The 11787-nt window shown below is 35.4% G+C and overlaps 1 protein-coding gene across 1 annotated transcript in view; it reads left to right on the forward strand.

The window, feature by feature from the left end:
* LOC108570335 (nuclear receptor coactivator 2-like) overlaps positions 1 to 11787 on the forward strand; it is a 184282-nt gene that overhangs the window by 139509 nt on the left and 32986 nt on the right. Inside the window, exon 3 of the mRNA XM_017932176.1 lies at positions 803 to 941. Coding sequence (XP_017787665.1) covers positions 803 to 941 — 139 coding nt within the window. The remainder of the gene's footprint in view (positions 1 to 802; positions 942 to 11787) is intronic.

Here is an 11787-nt window from a genome sequence, read left to right on the forward strand (position 1 = left end):
GTTCACCGTGAAAGTTCAACAGATTTCGTGTGAAACAATACGTTTTCCTTGACCAAACAGACACTTGATACAACATATATGTAAATACCGTTACGTTAATGGAGAATATTTCTAGGGACGTAATTACTGATTCTTATCAGTGATAAGTAAGAAAACATGAAGTAAAATTTGAATACAAACTATAAAAATAATAATATATAAAATTTACAAAAAAATATTGCATAGAGTGTAAAATATAAAAAAATATTGCATAGAATATAAAACGAATATTGTGTAGTACTCGGTGTCCACATAATATCAGTAATCGTCAAAGTGTTCCTTATCTTATTTCAGTGTATAATCACTTTTGACCGCTTCGTATTGTATTTCTAATATCTACATAACTATAGTGCACGATAATGGTCGCAACAATTCCCGTATCTCAGATACACCGATCTACGAGATACTACTTTTAATCAGTATTAATCAGCACCAATGAAATGCCTTTACTATTCTAACGTTACTATTAATCGTATAGTATAATAATATTGTATTATACCACAATGAAAAATAATGTAAGAATTGTATGTAGAAGCTAATCGTAAAGCTACGTAACTCTTTATGTTTTTTGGGGGATCGATAAAAAAAAAAAAAGAGAAATTTTGAATATTGAAATTAACGAAAGAAAAAGGAACGACGAGAAAATGCACGTTTAATTCAATTGGTTAGCTACAAACGTTCCCCATTTTCGGGAACAGTTTATCGAATTACGATCGAGAGCGCCGAACGATCCATTGATCGCTCCAATTTTGATTGTTTACAGTAACAAGTGCCTTAACGAGAAAAGACGACGGCACGAGGAGAACCTGTACATCGACGAGCTTGCCGAGCTGATTTCCGCCACGGACATGAGCTCTGGCAAGACTGACAAATGCCAGATCCTTCAGAGAACTGTCGACCAGGTAAGAATACAGATTTTTACTACCTTCCTGTCTTTCAAATTTGCTGATCGATAAACTCACGCGTGGTACGTCTGATAAAATCCTAGATTACACGTTAAATGTATGTTATATTCAACTAACGCACTCTACAATGCTAAGTGTAACATATTCTTATATCTACTGATTACCAATAATACAGATTGATAAGAAATCGGTAGAAGTGTACAAGTTTGGCTTTAATGGAATAAATATGCTTATCCCGCGCGATTGTTTATGTTGCTCGATTGAAATGTACAAGACGTACTCACATATATGTACGTGATAAAGTGTCGGTTGAAATTACCTTTCTGTATTTACAATGAAATTCTGCATATTTTGGACCGAACAGGAATGAACATTTTTTCAAATTAAGACGATGTTTTGTTTTATATAAAAAGCAATTTTTTTGCACAGTTTTATAGAGCATAAAAGCTATTAAATTTGTTTATATCTATTATGGTTTCCAAGATATACAGGAAAATAGGGAAACACACATTAACCCTTTAAGGGATGTTTTCACACTGAAGCATCAAAAAATAGCGAAGACGTTAATTTTATGATACTTCTACTGAGATCTTCTACCAATCTGCAAAGTTTAAACAAAGTCTGAATTTTCGAGTTACCGAAGTTCCTTTGTCAGTGAGTCCTTCGAGATCCTGAAGAATTAAAAAAATAGTAAAAAAAGAAAATTGTTCGATACTTCTATTTGAGTCTCCTACAAATCTGCGAAGTTTAACAAAGAAATAGGAATTTTCGGGTAACCCAAGTTCCTTTGTCAGTGAGTCCTTCGAGATCCTGAAGAATCAAAAAATAGTAAAAAAAGAAAATTGTCCGATACTTCTATTTGAGTCTCCTACAAATCTGCGAAGTTTAACAAAGAAATAGGAATTTTCGGGTAACCCAAGTTCCTTTGTCAGTGAGTCCTTCGAGATCCTGAAGAATCAGAAAATAGTTAAAAACGAAATTGCTCGATACTTCTGTTTAAGTATCTATCCTACATATCTGCGAAGTTCAATAAAAAAAAGTGGGAATTTTCGGGTAACCCAAGTTCCTTTGTCAGCGAATCCTTCGAGATCCGATCGAAGAACGTCGTTTTTTTTTACGACGCATTGCCACATGCTGCGTAACAGAGTGATTCGTTTCCTTTTCCCTTGCGAAAAGGATGCGAAAGACAGTCTCCTTTGAAATATACTTTACTACGTGTTTAGCAGTTCACTTTGTTCTTTTTTTCTTTTCTTCATACTTGTTACTATTATTATACGTTTTATATCCTTCATTTTACCTTATTTATTCTTGGTTGCGGTATTATTAATAGCGATGCGACGGTTCAAATGATATTCTTAATCTATGGTATACTAGAAGCTGTATTTTCTTTTTACTTTTTCATTCTTTTTTTATTTTCTGCTTCATTTAACACAATGCAAAGCTTAAAGCGTAATTGAGTTCGTTGTTTTTTCTTCAAGAAAAAAATCCCCATTATTGAATACAGGTGGGTGTTGGTGTTATCGATCGAAGGATATGTTTTATTTCTTTTCTGTTCGCATCAAACGATGTAAAATGCAATTAAAATATTATGTAAAAGTTGCAGCCTGAAAATAGTAATTTTTGGTATTATTTCATTGCCACTTGAGACACTGTGTTTCTTTTCTCGTGGTATTTGCAAATCTATTATCACCTGAAGACTTTGACTGCTTTAAAATTTCCACTTTGATGACATTCTTTTGTATTGTACTATAGTTACTGGCTTATAATTATTACTCGAAATAAAATAGGCAAATCGCTTCTCTGTTGATAAAACTTAGCAAATTTTCATTTTAAAATAACTTCCTTTTTTTTCAAATTATTTCTAAGATAATGTATCCAATGTTGTGATAAGTGAAAAATAATTACTACGACATTTACTCTGATTCGCTTATTTTGTAATTTTTTTTTCCGTCATTATGTGATAAAGATTAAATGAAAAAGAACAAACAATAGGAACTATTTTTATATTTGACAAAAGAGATGTGCAACAATAGTACAAAGAAAATATTCGTTCAATGCTGGATCATACGTAATAAGAAAGAATTCTTATCTGAATTCGATACTATGCCAGATAAGGTCCAGATATCTGTTAATCTATCTAGTGCATTGATACGATCTTCCATTCATTTAAGAAACAAATTTTCTTTCCCAGTTATAACCTGTCTACTCTAATTTTCTTCATATTTTTACTACAATTTGGTAGTTTCTCAATTGTTACAGTCAAACGAAAAAATTTGTCCATATACATAATTAAAATTCTCAACATATCTATACATTAAATTCCTGAATTTTAATTATCATGCACGAACAATTCCTTCAAATCAAATTTTCTTAAAGGTTCATGTACGTTTCTCGGCGCTAAAAGGTGGTCAATATTTGTGAGTGAGTGATTAACTCTGCGTATTTTTCGTAGGCATGGTAGTTTTATTGGTCGGAATTATTTTTTGATAGTGCGCACTGGGTCAGTTATTGCCGAAAAATCGTATAAATTTTATTCAAATGAGTTTGCTCAAGCTGTGTGCATATTATTATTATTTTTTCCCCGTTTCTGCAGGCAGAGGGCGTCCACAGAGCGTTTAGAAGGTAAAAACGCCGGAATATCCCGAGAGTTAAATTCCTTTTTGTATTATAAAAGTACACGTTTACAGAGTAGAGAGAGGAATGGAAAATCGAAAATTATTAGAAATATACGGCTTCTACTGTAACTTCGTCAATAATTCCAATTTCGAGTTCACTTTAGGCTTCAAATATTTCTACAATCTTCTATTTAAAAAAAAAAAAAAAATATGCAAAACAAAAAGTTGACTTTTTGAAATCGAGAAACATCTTGTGGTACTTATAAATTTTTATCAATAATTTTCCACTACTTGATCACCATTTTCACCGCAAGTGTGTACGATCCCTCTCTCGTTATCTTTATCAGATAAAATATCGTGTCCAAAGCGGCGCGGAACGAGCTCTCGTGTTAAGGAAGGAGAAAGGAAAAGAAGGAGCCGCGGCGATGCGGGATTTATTCTTACGGCTGCGTAAAACGGCGAAGCAGTCACAGGCTTGTTCTCGTGGTGTTTCGCAACCGTTCGTTCGTTCGATTTGATGTAAATTATTCGTGAACGTGGCAAATCCTGCCGCGATCGAACGGGACGCGTTTACGCGAGGCATTTCGTCCAAGAGAGGCGCGTTTCTTTGTTTCGCGTGGAAAAAAGAGCCGCGCAAGTAACAATCGCCGCGTTTCAATCTCGCCCGCTGGTGGTGATTCATCGAATCCGTGAAAAACGTGGACAGTTCTGTTCGTGAATTCGATTACAGCTGCCGTTTCTTATTCCGCGGGAAATTATTCTGGAATTAACGTGTGACGCGTTTTGCACGAGCTTTACGTCTCTTGGCGTTATTCTTGAAGTGGTCGATCGATAGGGTATTTACTCGCGTATCGTTTAAGTGAAATAAAAATTCCAACGCATGCGTTGAATTTTACATTGATTTGCTCACACATATTTAACGAACGCATCTGCTTTCCTTTCGTTAAATTTTTCTTATTTAATTTTTGCTTTCTCGTCGAATGTCAGAAACACTTTGTTTCCGTTTCAACTGTAATAATGTTATTAGTGACGATTGTTGGGGATTGTTTTCATACAATCCAATATTTTTTAGAAATTGCAAGGTCCGATTTTTGTTGGGTTTAGCGGGAAATTCGTGACAATTTTTAAGTAAATAAGTAAATGCCACACTTTAAAGCCATCGTTTCTTTATTTTAGAAGATATGTACTGTTTTCTATGACTTTTCGTCGTTTTCCAGTAATTTGAAAATTCCATTTTGCCAAAAAGTTTGTTTTTGCTGTTTTCTTTAACTCTGCTATTCACTATCTTCAATTCAACTACATATACACTTATGGTTTTTGGGTCGAAAATGACCCGAATACGCGAAATTCGTATTTTCAACCAATAAACTATAAAAAAAAATATAGAAATATGCAACCACACTTTTAAATACACTTTTACATATAAATTGTGACCATTTTTGTCACCTTTTGTTTTTATTCAATGCTATGAAATCCTTCACAGGATTATTAGCATTTTTCTTTTGTCACCTTAATGTGCTTTTACTATCAGTTTTATCACAAAAATGGCATCTACCCCTTTCTCTTTAATTGAGAATATTTGATTCCTGCATCTGTTCTTTTTCTTCTTCTACCTTTGCTCATTTTTTTTTTAATGATGTTTTATGCTTGTACAAGATACAAGATGCTTCTTAGATATGAAAATTGAAATTGAACGGGTTCCGTCCGAGGGATTACCTGCTCTGAAGCGATTCGGAGTAGGTTGAAATGCTCGGAAACGTAACGGCGATATCTCGGAGATTAAATAAAATAATCACTCCTCGGCTCTCTATATTTTATGTAATACATAATTTTATCGCGATAAGTATTTTATCAAAACAGGACTTTGTACTACATCTTCGGAACCGTTTCCATCTTTTTCGTTTTCGTACATCTTGAAGTTTCGTTAAAAATAATTAATTATTTGGAAATACAGCATCTAAGAATTCAGCAAAAATTTTATAAACAAAGCTTCGAAGACAAAGGTATAAGTTAGTATTTTTTATTTACGAGCAAGTAGAAACGTCGTTACTCAAAATATTTTTGGGGCTTTATTTTGGAATATTTTATTTACTTTAGTTTATTTTCTGTTTATTCGTAATTAAAATTTTTAGCAATGTATGTCCTTACTTTGTTACATGCAAATAATCGTACTTACGCTAAAAATAAATTCGCCGAATATTATGATCTCTTGTCTTGCTAGAATAAAAATATTTTATTTACTGAAATTTCGCTTTCTATTGAAAATAGCATTTCATCCCAACACTGTAGCATGTATTATTTAAAATATTACAGTATTTCAAATATTTTTTCTCTAAAGGAGGATGTTATAAAAAGACCAATTTTGGCATACGGCCGGGACGAAAAATTTAGGAAGAAAATTAAGGAAGAAAAAATGTAATTGCCATTTTTCCCGGAAATGATAGGAAAGTTATGAGAAATGCGGTTCAAGGTAAGAGTATGACCATACCTATAACTTACATTCCGTCTCGTTTTCTTCGTAAATTAACCACTTAGAAACTCATATTGAGTATTATTTACAAAGATTGCTATACATTAGTGATAAAAATTATAATAACGACAGGGGTACAATAAAAAAGTATGACTCTAACAGAATTTGCATTTCTTAACCGTGTATCCGGTGATTTCATTTCTTCACTAATTTTTTTTCCCGACTTTTTTTACTCGCACGAGAGTTCTGTCAAGAACACGAAACTGCTTCGTGTTTGCAAAGCAACTGTTTATTCGAGCCGTAACTCTCAGAGAGTTGAGCGATGCTCTCAGACAGCCACTCTCGGACGCAGTGTCCACTCGCGAGAGATACTCTCGAGAGTAACTCGCGATAGTTTCACTCTCGAAAGGACTCCTAGCTTTATGTTTGTCTCGATGTACACACAGCGACCCAGGTTCGCGTTTCTTATGTTTGGCTCGCAAGAAATATCGCGAGTTGTAAGAAGTTAAGGCCTAGAATTTTTCCCAGAACAGTTGCGAGTGTACAGCGATTAGAAATCGCGCAGGACGACTCGTCCTCAGTCGGTGTTTACGAGGCTGTCGAACGAGTGCCTCGACGAACGTCGCTTATACTGCGCGATTATAGTCTTGTAGGGAATACATCGAACAACGCTTTTTCGATTATACGCGGATTTCCGATCAATTTACGTACTTAGCATATTTGTCCGTGTGAATTAAGTGCCGCTGCATACAAGAAGCTAGTGCACCGAATTCAAGTACACAACGGACAGCTCAGCTTGGGAGAAAAATGAAACGAGAAGCGTGTCTCTGCGAGCTACACAAGCTAGTTTCATTGTGTGTCATCAAAGAATTCCTTGTTTCGATTAATTTGCCATTTGTTATTTTTCTTTTTCTATATGTTGTTCTAATGTACAACGATCTTTGTAAATAATACTCAGTATGAGTTTCTAAGTGGTGAATTTACGAACAGACGGAATATAAGTTATAAGTATGGTGATTCATAACTTTCCCATCATTCTTTGTTCCTTAGGATGCGTAGAATCATGCTGTAAAAACATTTTTCGTCCCGGCCGTATGCCAAAATTTTGAACATCCTCCTTTTGCCCAGCTCTGATTACAAATATTCCGTCTTCACTGTTAAACAACATTTTTCAAGCTCGAATTGGCCGAAGAATTCAATACATTTCAATATTAGCCGACAGATCGTTCGCTCTTCCATCCTCTTCGATCGTGAATTATCCGAAGTTCTAAAATCACCGGCAGTTTATTGTCATCTCCACCGGTTACACAACACTCGTTAAGTCCGAGCCCTTGAGACTCATTATACGACTACGACCGGTCCAGCGCTCGAAACTGAACTCGCTCTGTGATTTCGGACCTAGAAATCCTAGGACGTTGGCTACGTGTTGTAACTGTTCGCCTAATAGCGAGCGAACGTTCGAACTTGACTGAAATTTTAAGCTGGTTCGACCGGATCGGTAACGGCGGCACCTTCAAACGATCGCAATAACTTTCTGGAATAAATTGCGAGTTTCCTACCGCTATGATTGCTTGACGGATTGATCTTGTCGGAGATAAGACGTGAGAGCTATGGCATTCCTCGATTTTCAGTGAACTTTGTTAACCTGTGAATACGGGTTCATTTCTCGAATAGAAATGAAATCTCTCCGGTTTGTAATTACGAACGAGTAACAATTATTGTACAGGGCGGGTGCTAATTATCTTCTCTGGCTGCCAAGGCAGCGAAGATACTAGCTTTGTCCGAGAAAAGAGGATGAGATATGTGGAGATAAATGAAAAATTTTGAAGGCACAAAAATACACAGAATGCACATAATAAGCAAAAATAGTGAATGAATTAGCTTCTATTTCTTTAATTATTCTTTAATAATATAAATAATTGCTTTTTAATTATATTCATAGAAATACGAATTTGCATAAAAATTGCCAGTCTCTAATGGTAAGTTTATTTGCAGTAACCATCGCAATGTTATTTGTAACCGTTGCAAACAATAACTTGTCTGCTTTTTATCTAATGTTTAGTAATAATAAAATATTCAGATACATATTTGTTCGACTTTTTTGGTTTCTAAAATAAAGAAATATCTACTGGGGTGAAATTTCACCCATGATAGCATTAACATGATTTCCTTTGATAGTACCTTTTAAGGGTGAAATTACGTCTAACAATTTTCTCGTGCCACCGTAGCTGGTGAAGATAATTAGGTGGGCCTGTTTTACGTGGCCCACCCTGTATAATGCATTGTACGTTTAATAGAGGCATAACAGAGTCCTTGATACACAAACTTTTTAAACATCTTACGTTTAATACAGGTATAACAGAGCAAATAAAACTGAATAAACCCTTAATATATAAACTATTGTGTTAGAAGCAGTGAACCAATAAGTGTCTAATTTAGTAAATTATTAAATTCAGTATTGACTGAACTCGTTTTCCCTAATTAACAGGTTAACGCTTTTGTGTCTTTTGTAATTTAATCCTGTCATTTCTTCTTTAAAGTATTAGTCCAATTCGTGAAAAAAAAAAATTGTAAAATAGAGTTCAAGCATGATAGCAACGACTTTCTCACATTTTTCTCGAGGGTGGAACAGATTTTGATTAGGTCATGAGGCTAGGTAGCAGAGTTAGAATTAAGATGGTTCATTAATACATTCGAGACCCGATGACCCCACATATGGGCTATGCAGTATTACCTGTTTTGTAAAATAACGTGTATAAATAGTAAAATTGCTATTGATATATCGTAATCAGTAATTCGTGAAATTTAGCAAGCAAATACACTAGCAACGTAAATTTCTTTGCTCACTCTATATCCTCGTTTAAAATCGAATGTACAGACAATTCTCCGAGGAGGTTAAGAGAATCGGACAATTATTATATAAATATTAATTATACACCTTGCGACATTTCACCTATGCATGAAAAAAAGTCAAACCCATTTATAAAATAAAATAAATAAATAATCAGACCCGGCGATATATCAATGAATAAATAGTGATGAAGAAAGTTTTGGGGGTTACATAGAGTCTTGTAAAGAATTTTAAGTATGATAGAATTGTGCGCCGTGCTGATTTTAATGATGTTTCGAATACGTAACGGTTGTTACTGACCGTGTAATTGGTCGTTGTTGAGCAGAAGATCCAGTGAGCATAATTGTAATTAAAGTCGATGAATCGATCTTGTTTCATTGATACGGCATTAACGGAATTGATACCTGTCCCTTTGAAGATTGTAATGAAGATATTGCTGGAACTGTAATGCACACTTAATTACTTTTATGTGAACATCAATTACAATTATATGGTAATCAGTTTCTATTGCAAGTTTCATTTAAGTATTACTGTTATCGTTCATATTTATAATCGAACGATACTATATGATCATTTGTTTATTTCTCTTCTACTGTCAGACACTGATTTACATATATGAGTCACTCAGAAATGAAAGTGATTAACTCCGTCAAATAAAATTTATTAAATTTGTTTTATTTATGGAGTGTTAAGCACCAAACGGTGTGCTTTGATACTAAAATTGGAAGAACACCAAAAATGAATTACCTTGGCTTCTGATTGTTTGTAGATCCAAAAATCCATGTGCATTCATTGCTTGATAAATTAAAAGGTGTAATAGCGTAATGTGAAAATGCTAATGTAACATTGCTAACGTGATTCGAGGTCGCAGAAAATTCAGTCTTAATTTATTTGTTGCTTAAATTCTCTTGCTAACCTTGGAAGTACGAATAGGGTAGGAAAAGGAGAGTTACACTTAAGTCGGCTGAAAAGCCGTGAATAATTCTCGCAAATTACTTCTATTGTTCCCTTCTAAACGAAACAAAGAAACAGGGAGGTATCATCGCCGTACACTATTAACGCCTTTGTGTCAGAAATGCAAGTAAACGTGAAATGGAATTACCGGCAGATATTAACCGATCGAAGCTTCTTCACGCGGTGATCGTGTAACTACGTTAATTATCTAAAATATTCACTCGATAAATTATTTACCGTTTAAATTATAATACTCGTTCTTGTTCGAGTAACTATAAATTAATGGCTATAGTGCGGGATCTTCGCGTCTTAGGTTGTGTGGGGTTCGGGTCGACTACACTTAAATATCGCAACCTCACGAGAACACTGTGCCACTATTATCGGAGCTACCGCACTCGTCTGCAGCGTTAAACGTCTGTTTTCGAGTTTGTCCTTGTCACTCGGTCACTATCGCACGTTCACCAAAAGGGCGCGGAAACGTTAACTGGGTAGACGGATCTAAACGTTGCCTCGTGGTCCGGATTTGTCCACGCCAGGGAGCAAAGTCGGAGCCAGGCAGGATTTTTGTCCGTTCGATGTCCACACAAGGGAGCGTCTTGGAGCAAGTATCCGTTTTTGTCCATAAAAATCGTAGATCGGCCCTCTTTTTATCCTTGCTGGGGACTCCCTGGGCCAGCGAGACTGATGGAGTGGGGGAGTGAGATAGTGGGGGAGTCTATAAGGGATGGTGACGAGGGAAGTGACGAGGGCGCTACTCTGGTGGCCGCTCGGAGCACTACCCTCTTTACGGGGTGCGCTACATGGCTAATTTAATCCTTCGATCCTTTTACTTGAAAAATTGAAGTTGAATAGGAAGACTGGCGAATGTTCTTTCCCCTTTTATCGATTAAATACTGTTTCAATGGATCCAACAATTCCTTGAAATTAAATAACAAAGGTTTAAATAGAAATTTTTAATTTAACTTAAAAATTTCTTGGATTGCTGTCTTTTTGAAGAAGAATCGCCAAATATTTCAAACCATTCTTGCCATTCAGAATTGAAAGATTTAAATGGAAATTTTTAATATAACTTAAAACATTCTTCGATTGTTGTCTTTTTGAAAGAAAATATTTAATTCTGTAATCAATTTTTTACACTTCTGAATTCTCTTATGTTGATTTGACGACAAATCGGACACCGCCATAAATTAAACCTTTTCTCGTTAATTTGTCTTTATTTCTTCAACCACGAAATCCTTTCGAAACCCAATAAGAAGTAATTCGAAAATTTACGCCAAGTTTCAAAACGCTCCGTCAGTTTCCACCGTGAACGAGTATCATTTATCTGGCAAACTCAATGTCAGAAGACGTTCAGGAAAGATCTCCGTGTAACATTTGAGCGGAGCTTTCACTTGGCCAGGCTAAAATAAATTCGGCAAGTTCGAACGGTGGTAGAGAAAGGCGCGTTTAGTTCTCTCCATCAAAAACAGTAAAATTTCGAGAAACAGGCACGGTGACGCGACGTTTCGTCAGATCTTAAGAGCGAGAAGTGACTGCATTTACGAAAATAAACGTCGTCGTAAATCGCACGAGAGCTCGATTCTATTCTTTGGAACGGAACAACGCCCGTTCCTTCCACCCTGTCGATCGATCGTTCAAGATATTCCTCCGCGAAGCGTGTCACGATCGTCGAACTTCTCGACGACGCCACGCGATCAAGTGTTCGCATAAAGAAATTGGCTAAATATTATTTTGCTAGCTCCAGCGCGGCCAAATTCGTCGAACGAGTTAATTCGTCGTTGATTAGACAAAATTTAGAACAGAATTGTTCCTGTATTAAGGGATTACGTCTGTACTAAATATAAAATATATCCTGTTCGTATTTGCAAGGACAGGTTAGAATTTTTACTCATTTTTGCTTTGTAAATTAGAGAAATTTCATTTCTGCTCAAGAGGTGAACTCAGTAGAATACA

This window comes from Habropoda laboriosa, unplaced genomic scaffold (assembly GCF_001263275.1).
Source record: "Habropoda laboriosa isolate 0110345459 unplaced genomic scaffold, ASM126327v1 scaffold68, whole genome shotgun sequence".
NCBI lineage: Eukaryota > Metazoa > Arthropoda > Insecta > Hymenoptera > Apidae > Habropoda > Habropoda laboriosa.